Source organism: Hyaena hyaena, unplaced genomic scaffold (genome assembly GCF_003009895.1).
Source record: "Hyaena hyaena isolate Hyena2069 unplaced genomic scaffold, ASM300989v1 scaffold_490, whole genome shotgun sequence".
NCBI classification, from domain to species: domain Eukaryota; kingdom Metazoa; phylum Chordata; class Mammalia; order Carnivora; family Hyaenidae; genus Hyaena; species Hyaena hyaena.
In genome coordinates, this window is record NW_024081123.1 from 842,568 (window position 1) to 854,778 (window position 12,211).

The 12,211-nt window shown below is 45.1% G+C and overlaps 1 protein-coding gene across 1 annotated transcript in view; it reads right to left on the reverse strand.

The window, feature by feature from the left end:
- Positions 1-8,738, reverse strand: part of B4GALT6 (beta-1,4-galactosyltransferase 6) — a 66,266-nt gene extending 57,528 nt beyond the window's left edge. Inside the window, exon 1 of the mRNA XM_039254442.1 lies at positions 8,463-8,738. Within this exon, the coding sequence (XP_039110373.1) occupies positions 8,463-8,577 (115 nt within the window). The 5' untranslated portion in view covers positions 8,578-8,738. The remainder of the gene's footprint in view (positions 1-8,462) is intronic.
- Between the last annotated feature and the right edge of the window lie 3,473 nt (positions 8,739-12,211).

Consider the following 12,211-nt stretch of genomic DNA (forward strand, 5'->3'; position numbering starts at 1 on the left):
GGCCACATGATGGGCTAGGAAATTACCCACCATACATAACACTGCCCTGGGAGAAAAACCCATCCTCTTCTCAGTTAAATTCCAACTGGTATTTGGAATACCTGCCATACAGAGACTACAATCCTAGATTAAGAGTCTCCCTTTTAGAAGTATCCATAGATGTGTCTATTATTACCTTCGATAAACATTAAAAGGTAGTAATGGTAAACACTGCTGCAGAATAAATACATCACTTATCTCATGGTGCCACCTTGTTCAATAGGCTGCAAATGTATTCATGAGAGAATAACATGAAGAATGGTATTTAGCCTTGTCAGATTTCAATGAATCAATTTTCTCTTCAAAAATACCTAATTTCAGGGTACTTGGGTGGGTCAGTAGGTTAAGCATTTGACTTCGGCTTAGGTCATGATCACGTGGTTTGGGGGTTTGAGCCCCGCATCAGGCTCAGTGCTGACAGCTCAGAGCCTAAAGCCTGCTTCTGATTCTGTGTCTCCATCTCTCTCTGCCCCTCCCCCACTTGCTTGTGTTCTCTCTCTTTCTCTCTCTCAATAATAAATAAACATCTAAAAAAATTAAAAAACAAAAAACAAAAACAAATATACCTCATTTCTCATGAGCCCATAGGATTTAGATTCACATATACTGAAACGACATAGTGGAGTTAAGTATTCTGTTCAAGGATGGCAATCTGACTGTGGTAGGCAGTTTCCAAGAATGCCTTCTATTCCCTTGATTGTAGACCATACTGAGTGGCTCTTTTCTAAGAAAATATGGCAAAAGTGATGAGATTGTGAGCTGGCCTCTGGAGAGGTCCATGTGGCAAGAAGTGAGGGAGGCCTCCAACTAACAACTGAGGCCCTCAGCCCAACAGCCCTCAGAGAACAGAATCCTGCCCAATCTGCATGGGTGAACTTGGAAGGCTCCACAGCCGTAATCAACACTCAATACTCCATAGCCTCGTTGAGAGAACTTGAACCAGAGGCATGCAGCCACACCATGTCCACATTCCTGGCCCACAGCAACTATGAGATAATACGTATTTGTTCTTTTAAGCCCCTGCATTTTGGGGGTAATTCACAAAGTTAAAGATAACTAATATGCTGACCAATCCAATTTTCTCTACAGTTCCTAATTCCCAGCCCATCCTCCATAATCTCCCAAGGTATCTAACATCCAACATCTCAATGGTTTTGATTTGTCAGCTATTAAGAGAACAAAGGAGCTGCCCTACCAACAGAAGGGATTTAACTAGAAACATTCGGATACTAATTCTTTACTAAGCCTTTAGCACTTGCCAAGGCAGAAACCAAATCTCTTAACTTAGTTTAGGAAACAGTTCACTCTATACTTAGATTTGATCAAATAAACGGAACCCTTCATTCTAAAGAGATAACCAAGACAGCTACCTAATCAAGTATGAACTCCTTTAATGTCCTCCATATCCATCTAATTTTTGCTACAGCAAACATTTTATGTTCTCTCTCCTCCCACCTCCAAAATTAATGTACCTACACCCTTGATCTCACTCTCTCTACCTGCTCTCCCTGATTCCAATCTTGCTCCCTTTAATCCATTCATAGTAGTACTGCCTAAATATTTCTGAAATGCAAATCTGATTACGTCACCCTCCTACCTAAAATGTAAGCTCAATGGTTTGACACTCTCCTCAGGTTAACGTCCAAGTTCTCATACCCAGTTTACAAGGATCACTCTGACTGAACTCATATTTATCTCTCTGGCATCAGCCCACACTCCTCTCTGTACTCTATGCTTTAGCCCATACCTTTTTTTTTTTTTTTTTTTTAATTTTCCATTTCTCCCTCACCTCTTAGCTTTCAAATATTCCATTCCGGCATGAACTATTCTTCCCCCAAGCTAAGCTTTTAATTACCTGACTTAAGCTTCTGGCCTCAGAGTCATCTTCATCTTCTCCGTAATGCCTAAACTAGTTTAGTGCCACCCCACAACCAGTGCACCCACAGGAAATGGTATTCCCTCTACTCTAGAATAGTTATTCTTCAGCTGTGAGGATTTCTCACCGGCTTTACGGTCTGTGAAGACAGGGACCATGTGTGTCCTGTTCAATGCTGAACCACAGTGTCCCGTAGAGACAAACATTTGCGGTATGAAGTCTTCCCAGCTCACATGCTGTAATCCGTTCCCTACGTACTTCCTACTTACCAAATCGGGAATTCTCCTTCTAAGCATTAACCCATTGCAACACTTGTCTTGCTAGTCATCATTTTTCATTCATTCATTCATTCATTCACTCACTCACTCACAAAGGCCTCACTTCATTCATATGATCTCTCTCCCCCTTCATTTTCCTGTTTCTATTTCTCCACTTGCCCTGAACTGTTAGATTTCATCCATGGCTATCTTCTCTTCAGCTTCCACCAGCTCTCCTTGAATGGCCATCCAAACTTTCCATGATGTCAACCACAATGACTGCCTATCTGAGACTGAGGAATGAATACGGTCACAGAGCCTTTTGGGAAACTTTTCAAACTACACTTAAGCCCCCCTCCATGTTTCGATTTAATCCTTATCACCCCTTGTTTAACAGTGACTGGAAACATGAGTTACTTCTACTTACAGGAGTTAGTTTTGTCACTCAGGTGTGTTGGGGAGAAACAGGTACCATTTACCTATATGATGAAGACAGTCAAATCACTCTCCTGTTAGACGTCTCTCCCAGGTTCCAAGTGCATCTTCCTACTTACTGACATGTTCTTCCTGGATATCCCACAGGCATCCTAACTCATTCTCTCTAAAACCAAAATAGCTCCCTCAAAGCACATGCCTCTCTATACTTCCTACCAGCCACCTGGCTGTCTAAGCTGGAATACAGCACCCTCCTAAAGCTTCTCTCTTTCCTTCACTGTCACTACTCACACCCTCTCAACTCTGTCTGGATCTATGACCTCGATCAGGTTCTAAAATTCTACTGTCTGAGCTACTGAAATAACTTCCTACCTGGTGTCCCTGCCGCTGATCCTGCCCTCTATCGCCGTGCTCCACGCTAAAAGATATACCCTAAAACAAAGGATTGCATCATTCCCCTCTGCAAAACTTCTCATGTTTCCTGCTACTCCCAGGACAAATATTTGAGCATGGGATGAAGTGACCAGCAAAGAAAGGCCGAGGGGAAAGAAACGGCTGACACCATGACCCAAATCAAAAGAAACCCTAAAAGGAGCCATGTAGGTCAGGGAACTTGGTGAGGAAAAACCCAATGGACCTTTGACACACAAAGCAAACTATAAGGGTCAAAAAGAACCCAACCAGGCTTACACAGCCAGGGCCAGGAGGCTAGAGGGCAACGATAAGAAAGCTGCAGGACAACTTGCCACCTTCTGAGCTAGCCAAGAGGAACTCCGGCGCGCACGCGCGCTCACACACACAAAGTTAATAAGTATCAATGTTAAACATTTAGGAAAAACCGGTAGAAATGAAACTATCAGATAAATATATAAACGCTTTGAAAATGGATACTATTGTAAGAAACAACTGAGATGATTTCTTATGGAAAAAAAATTGCGTCAATTTGATCTATAAACATTTAGAAAAAAATAAAGGTCGGGGATCTCAGCAACGATCTAACTAAGCCACCCTCTCCCATACCACATACCCTTGCACACATATACCCCCACACCCTGACCACCCATCTGCTACACCAGTAGCAGCAGAGCACAAACCGCCTAGAGGCTCAAACTAATAAAGCACTTGCCAGGCTAATTCCTTAAAAGGCCCATAGGAATTCAGACCAAAGTACCCCAACCAAATTCCACCTCGACTCAAAGAATAAAGCAGCCTGTCAGCATGTCTAGGAAAGGTCAGAACCTCTGGTGAGTCAGCTAGACGTGAAACCCCATTCCCAAAGGAGTTATGCAATCCTCACCGCCATACTACCCCACTAATTATAGGCGCATCCACTTTTTTCTTAATCATAGACAGCTTTGATAAACCTGTGTGAGTCAAGTCCAGTTTCTCTCTGCCAGGAATTTTGGGGCCCTCAACACCAAAATACTGGCTAATCTGCCATCCCACACCCTAAGTGGTAGCCAGGTGGAAAGAGTCCTATTTTTCTGTAAGTACCTTTGCCCATGCTGTCCTGTTGCTTAGTCCAGAAAATTCCCCGTGGCCTGCTCCAACCACCAGCTCCCTCTGAAAGTCCTTAAGTAGCCCACACTCCACCAGGTATGCTTTCCCAGGACTGGCTACAGCTCTCTCCTGATGCTCATCCCATCGTAGCATGAGGAAAGTAACTGTGTCTTAGTCATCTATGTCCTGTGCCTCAGACAATGTCCAGCCTATGTGAGGTACTCCATTTGTGTTTGCTGAATGAATGCCTAAGTCAGCGCATCTTCTCCTTTTATACTACAGCAGGAAGACAGACGCATGTTGTGTTGGAAGTTACAACGGAAATTGTTTCACACTACATGGACTTCCACTAGCAATCCAGCCAGGTCAAGATCTTGGGGGAAAACCACACTCATCTTTTTGCAATCCTGCACAAAAGCAGAAAGAGAATGAGAAACAACTAATGGCTCCTGACTGTGCCAGGTGGGCTAGGGAAGCAGTCTATGGACTTCCTGTGGGAGCGGGAGTCTGCAGACCAATTTCCCTTGATACTAAAGTTCATGATATAAAGAGTATCCCTGTATTTCTGGCATGAATTAGAAATTTCAAAGAAAATGTTTCGAATTATTCTTTTTTTTTTTTTAATTTTTTTTTAATGTTTTTATTTATTTCTAGGAGAGAGAGAGAGAGACAGCGTGAGCAGGGGAGGGTCAGAGAGAGAGGGAGCCACAGACTGAAACAGGCTCCAGGCTCTGAGCTGGCAGTCAGCACAGAGCCCGACGCGGGGCTCGAACCCACGAACCGCGAGATCATGACCTAAGCGAAAGTCGGACACCCAACCGACTAAGCCACCCAGGCGCCCCTCGAATTATTCTTAAAATAATGAGCTTAAAGTTTATGGAACTCATTGTAGCTTATCTCCCAAATAGCCAAAAAAATTGTTGAACACGAGAAAACACCGGAAACAAAACGGATCATGCTGTATACAACTGTGTGGTCCTATCTGTTCAGAGGGAAGAAAGGGAGGGAGGGAGAAACACAGGTAAAGAAGACTGAGGAAGAGGAACTGAAAAATGACAGACTGATTGCCTGGGGGAAGGCGCATGACAAAAATAGGTCTCTGGACAGGAAAAGCAGGAAAATATAATTAATGTCTACTCAACAAGTTGGTGTGGATAGGTATAATATGAACTTTTTAACGGAAGAGATCCGAAACATTTATTTAGGATCAACAAAAAGTACTCTCTTAAACAACATATATTTTGGTCACAAGAAAATTTTGCCCCAAGATGTAATTCAGGCTAAAACATGAATTATTTCAGGGGCGCCTGGGTGGCTCAGTCAGTTAAGCATCAGACTCTTGATTTCAGCTCAGGTCATGATCTCACGGTTTGTGGGTTCAAGTCCCGCATCCGGCTCCCCCCAACCCCCCCACCTCCTCCCCGCTGACAGCACAGAGTCTGCTTGGGATTCTCTCTCCCCCTCCCTCTGCTCCTCTAGCCCCCTCTGTCTCTCAAAATTAATTTTAAAAAACTGAAAAATAATATGAATTATTTCAAGAAGATTCTCTGTACACCTCATGCAAATTAGTTATAAGAACCTAGTTAGTGTGGGGTGCATCTCATTAATAAGAAACATATCATGAAATGGGAAGTGTTCCTAGCCACATTTTACACAAACTATCAGTTTTATTTTAAAGAACTGACAAACTATGGTTAGACTCTTGTGTTATACCTACATTTTCCCAAAAATGAACAAAGTGAGCCTAACACTTCAAAAAAAAAAAGTTGTTGCCAATGATAAAATTTGAGCTTTCAGGGAAAAATGTGAATTTTGGAAAATGGCTTCCCAATACTTAAATGAAAAATAAAGAGCCTTTTTTTTTCTGCTAAATAATACTTGGTTTGGGAAATAGATACGGTTTAACACATTGATGGTACTTCATACGTTTTGGTTTTCATTCTTCTTAACTGGCTTTAATCAACTTTTTTAACTTATAAATTATAAGACCCACAAAAACAGTAAACTGTGTCAACCTGGGGCACCTGTGTAGCTCAGTCGGTTAAGCGTCTGACTTCGGCTCAGGTCATGATCTCACGGTTTGTGGGTTCAAAGCCCCACACCGGGCTCTGTGCTGACAGCTAGCTCAGAGCCTGGAGCCTGCTTCAGATTCTGTATCTCCCTCTCTCTCTGACCCTCCCCTGCTCACGCTGTCTCTCTCTCTCTCAGAAATAAATAAAACATTAAAAAATTAAAATAAAATAAAATAAACTGTGTCAACCTAATTGTCTATATGAAAATTGCCAAATTTTTTATGACATATCATAATGTTATGACAAACATTAAGTATATAAGCAAGAAAAACGTATTAGCATTTCACATCAACTGAATTTTAAGAATCTATAGATAATGTATCAGTGCACCAAGAAAAAAGAATGACTAACAAGCAACAGCTAGAATTTATTTCCTTTGGTTAGCTTTTGGAGTAACATAACTTCAACAAGTTACTCAAAATACTGAGAAACAACATTGTTGCCTAAGTGCAAAAATTTTTTTCTCCCAAACCTCTCAAAGTTACATAGCTGATAAAATAACATCACCCAAAGATTTCCAACCTTTAAAGAGAAAACTACATGACAAAGTAAAAATTGCTACAGAATGAAGAGTTGATTTTTTTTTCATTTATCTTGAGAGCACACACACATGGGGGAGGGGCTGAGAGACAGGGAGAGAATCCCAAGCAAGCTCTGTGCTGTCAGCGCAGAGCCTGACATGGGGCTCAATCCTACAAACATGAAATCATGACCTGAGCCGAAATCAGGAGTCAGACACTTCACCAACTCAGTCATCCAGGTGCCCCATGAAGAGTGAATTTGTATGACTTCCAAAATGGCCGAAGATTTTAAGAACAGCCACCAAATATTTTGGCTAACTACTCTCAAATCCACTGAGCTACCATTGTCATTTCTACTACAGGTGTCCAGGGGTTTCTATTTAGCCTAAAGAAAAAACTGCATTAAAGGAAAATAATATTTTAAATTATTCATATCTCTTCAAACTTTAACCTCAAACTTCTATTTTGGGATACATCAAGGTTTCAACAATGTATGTCTTCTCAACCATCATTATCTGAGTTTAAACATCTTACTTGAATCCAAAAATTTAATCAAGAAAAAGTCACACTGTGATTCTGTTTTAGGAAATAGAAGTCTTAATAAGGTTTGCTTCTTCCTTCTCCCCTGCAAGTTGTTAAAATAATCTATTATCACACAGGACAATATCCTGATAATAAGTCCATCTCAAAATTTTGCAGGTGTTTTCACTGTATAAGAGGCCATACATTTTTGGCTGACCCAGAGAGAAAGGGCACTGGCTCAAAAGACAACCAGTGTCTAAAAAGAAGTAACAGGAGACCCATATTAATACTAAGTTAACATTAAACTCATATTTTACACTATATGCACTAACATTAAATACATACCATAAATATTTAACATTAAATACAGAATAACCAGGGAAAGCTCAGAAAAAGTTTGGGAAGCACAATGTGTTTTAATACCCTTATGAGGTTCCTAATTTTTATTCACTAGGAGATCACACTGGCACCTTTTCAACCAAAGGGGGCCGACTAATTAGAATATTTAATAAACCAATCCAAGTAGATTATTAAAAAGTGTATTTGGGCCAAAGGCCCAAAAAATGATTAAGTAGGATAAAGGTTAAAATGTTAAACTACAAACTATCCTGCAAAATTGTCATTTTAATCATTATTTTATCTCAGAAGTCATCCTAACAGGTAGCAGAGTCTATCTACCCTTGAAAAGCCGACTAAATAATGGAGCGTTGTTTTCATAAGAAAACTCATCGCCTAAAAATTCCTGAAGTGTGGCAGAAATGTTCACTGACCCCATTCTAAAAAAGTGACCTAGAACACTTGAAAACACACATTCTTGAACTGAATCACATTCCCTGTGGTCGGTTTCTCCATCATATTTTCACAATCAGTTACTATATCTGAGGGGATATGAATAAAACTACGATTAAGCACTGAGTTTAAGCTTAAAGGACCTGGTATTAAATGAGTGACGCTGTCATGAACACTCTAGAAAGCGGCCAGGGAGGGCATCCGGGGTCACCACCCCTAATTTTGCTGTGTCCCTTTAATGCAGTCTTTTAAGTTATTTAAACGGGCACAAACGAAACTCAACGTACCAAAGCCGTGTCCCCCAAGCAGTTTACCTGACACGCCTGAAATAACCTTTCAAATAAAATGCTTTCTGCCGGGCCCCTGTTCTTCCACCTTCCAGACCCCAAACGCGAACATCCTGCGTTTCCTTCGGTGTGACCGAGAAGGGAGGGTGTGTCTCAGTGCTTACCGATGCCCGGAGCCACATAGACGAAGTAGAGGCAGGACGAGGAGAGGGAGAAGAAGAAGATGAAGGCAAGGAGGGAGCGATTGGAGACCCGCATCATCCGCTTGAGCACAGACATCTTCCTGCTCCCGGCCAGCAGCTCGGGCTGCGTTCTCAGGCCGGACCTGGGGGCACCATCCAGGCCCTCAACTTCCACGAATGTGCTAAGAATAGCGAGACAGCCACGGGGTCCGCGCGGGGGGGCTGTGGGGAGGGCTGGAGCGGGAAGGACGAAAGGGGAGGGAGGGAGCGGACGGAATGAATGGGAGGCCGGAGAGTCGGGGGAGGGGAGGAGCGGGAGGGGGGGACGAGGGAAAAGGGAGGCAAGGCCGGGGGACCCGGGGACAGCGGGACCCGAAGAGGCCGAGGAAGAGCAAGGAGGCGCGTTGTATCCGCCCGGCGGCGACGGGAGGAGGGGCTGCAGGTGGGGAGAAGCGCGGGCTGCGCGCCGCGGCGCCCCTGCGGAAAAGGGGCAGCAGAATGCAGTGCGCCCGGGCTCCCCGAGTCCGCCGGGGTCCGGGCCGCGAAGCCCCCGCGCTCGGGGGCGGCCCGCCGGCGCTCGGCAGGCCTGCGCCGCCGCCTCGTCCGGGCCGCGGCGTCTCGTGCCTGCGCGGGGCTAGCGTGGGCGCCGGGGCCGCAGCCGGCGCGCGCGACGCGCGGGGGCCCGCGGGGGCCCTGGGGGCCGCGGAGCTGAGCGCTCGCGGGCGCGCAGCCTCCTCCTCATGCCGCGCCGGGCCCCGGCGCCCCGCGGCGGCCGCGGGAGCCGAGCGCAGGCGAGGGCGGCGTCCCGGCGAGCGGCGAGCGGGCTCCGACCCCGGCTCCTGCCGCCGCCAGCTGCCCGCCCGGCCGCAAGGGCGGCAACCGCAGCAACATTACCGCCGCCCGCCGGGGGTCAGGCGCCCCCGCCGGCGCCGCCCCCGGACACCAGGCGTAGAGCGGTCGACCCGGCGACTTGCACTGCGGGCAGAGCTGGGAAGCCCGACGAGGAGGAGGCCGGGCGCCGTCCGAGCCGCGTCTGGGTCGCAGGAGGGGGCTGGCCCGCGAGGGGGGGTGGGGGGAGCCGCGGAAAACCCGCACCGGCGGGCGCGCCCGGAGACCCCCCGCGGGGCTCAGCGCTCGGGCTGGAGACTGCAGGCGGCGCTGCCCCGGGCACCGGAGGAAACCTGAGGCCCCCACCCACACTTTCCCCGCCCTCCGCCCGGAACACCGCGCCTCCTGATTGGCCGGCGCCGCACCGCGCCGAGCAACCTGCCCCCACCCCGCGCCGCGACCCGGGCCGCTGCTGCCTCCTGCGTCACCGCGGCCCCCGCCCCCAGGGGACCCCCGCGCTGCTTGGGGCTGAGGACGGGTCTTGAGCCTCGGGTACGCTTGCCCCTAGGGATCGATGAGGAAGGATGATGCACCTGGAAGGAAAAGGGTATCTCAAGGAGGGGACTTCAATGGTGTAATTTCCTCCCAAAATACCACGCCCCGGGAACCAGGGCTTTTTTCAGTCCCGGATTAATGAAACCTTCCATCCCGTACTTCTTATAGAAACATACTGTCAGGATGTGTTATGGATCTGTGTCTCTCCATTGTAATAGGACTTGCCCTCTCATCTGAAGGTGAGCCCTGGCTAGTCCTACGGTAGCTATACCCATTCAGGCGGGGCGGAGAAGACTTCTGTGCAGCCAATTGGCCCTTGAGTGCTGCAGCACCAACCAGCTGCAGTAGGCAAATTGTTTTAATCCCCCCCTCCTGGGCCTTGGTCTCCCCTTTGTTCAAAAGCTGCTTCTTCCTGCTAGCCAAGTGAAGAAGTCCGGATCCTTAGCTGTATCACATTTTTCCAATGTTTGTGTGAAGGTGTTTCTGTTGCAACTAATCTTTGGAAATGGCTGGATGCACCCTACCGCCACGATTTGCTCACTATTTCCAGACGCGGTGGTATCGAACCATCATTTGACTGCCAGGAAACTTGGTACCTTCTTAGCAAGATACCCAGGCCTTGGATCATCTCTTAAATAGTACTGTGCTACGTGGAGCCTGAACCTGAATTTATAATTTACTAAGGCCTTTTATTAACTGTGAAATTCATGACAAGCTACTACCTTCTGCAAGCCTCTTTTCTGTGCCCTCAATGATGAATGTGATGCCACTTTGCAAGGCTGTGGGGTTGAGCCCGGTAACTGTGTAAAATGCCAGGCACAATGTCTGGCACATAACAGATTCTCTCACATCCCATTAGACCGTTGACCGAGTGGAATCGCCAAGTTCCAATTCATTTTTTTAATATTTAGTTTTTCGGGATACCTACAAGTTACTCAACTTCTCTGGTTGATTGGGTATTTAATGTGAAAGGAAATGACGCTGTTTTGTAATAGTTTTAGATGCTTAAGGGAAACGTGAAATACAAATGGAGCCACATTAAATACGGTATAAAACTCACTTAAAAAATGTCTTTGCTAACAAAAGAAATCCATGAACAGTGAGGAAGCAAAGTTGTAGTTTCTTTCTCAGACCCTGCTGACTTTTCATCTGTTTGTACCAGTTCAGCTGCCAGCTTAGCAATGGCCAGGTCTCAGGTGAGGTTGGCTTTTTATTAGAAAACTTTATTATAAAACTAAGAGGGAGGTATATCTAACATCTTAGAAATTGATTCTTATTTTAAGAAATCCAACATCTATGTATAGATGTGCCTGGCTGGCATAGATTACTGCCACTGGTATCTCTTTCAAGTTCACCACAGTGCTTATTAACACTGATTGGTTGCTAAGAGAGTAAGTCTTAAAAGGCTCACATCACAAGAAAAAAGAATTTGTATCTATACACGGAGACAGGTGGTGACGAGACTTATTGTGGCGATCATTGCATATACCTGAAAGGAATAAAAGATTGTGGGTCAACTGTACCTCAAAAAGAAAAAAATCAATTATAGAAAAATTTTCAAATTTTTCAAACGTTTAAATTAAACATTTAACATTTTTTAAAAAGACTAGTTTGTTCTAAAAAGAAAAAGACTGGTTGGTTCCCTCTGGAGCAAAGCAGTGTACCAGAAAACCTGCTTAGTTGGTGTGCCTGTGAGCCCTTTAATCACCGGTCACAAAGAGTGTCAACAGCCTAGCCTCTGGAGCCAGGGATCCTGGGGTAGAATCCCAATAACTCTGATCAAGTGACCTCAGAGTTTACTTAAGCTCCCTGTGCCTCCATTTCTTCATCTGCTGAAGAAGATAATCATATTACCTTTTAGGGTTGTTATAAGGATTAAATTATATGAGCTAATACCTTTAAAGAGCTTGAGGCAGCCTAGTACCTACTAAGCACAATTAAAACATTTGTTAAATTTGTTTTTTTAAAAAAATCTCTTTTAGATCACACTCTGCCAACAGTAAAGGGTGATGCTGATCTCCTTTCTGTCTAAACACCAAACTTCCTACGGAGTCACCCATGAAGTTTCCAGTAGTCTGAAGGATGCCTCAGGGTCTCAGCTCATTTGTAAAGCAAAAATCGATGGAATACTTAGAGCTCAAGAAATGCTCACCAAACCTTCTCAAGCCCAGATTATCAACTGATACTTCCTCAGGAGCCAGGTAAAGCCCACAGCAGAGGAATGACCTTGCAGAAAGTTTAATTTTTACTATCAAAGTTTAATTTTATAAAATCAGTAAGACTTTAAACTTATAATAATATAAAACTTAACACTAGTAAGACACAAGTAAATTTCATTTAACTGCTGT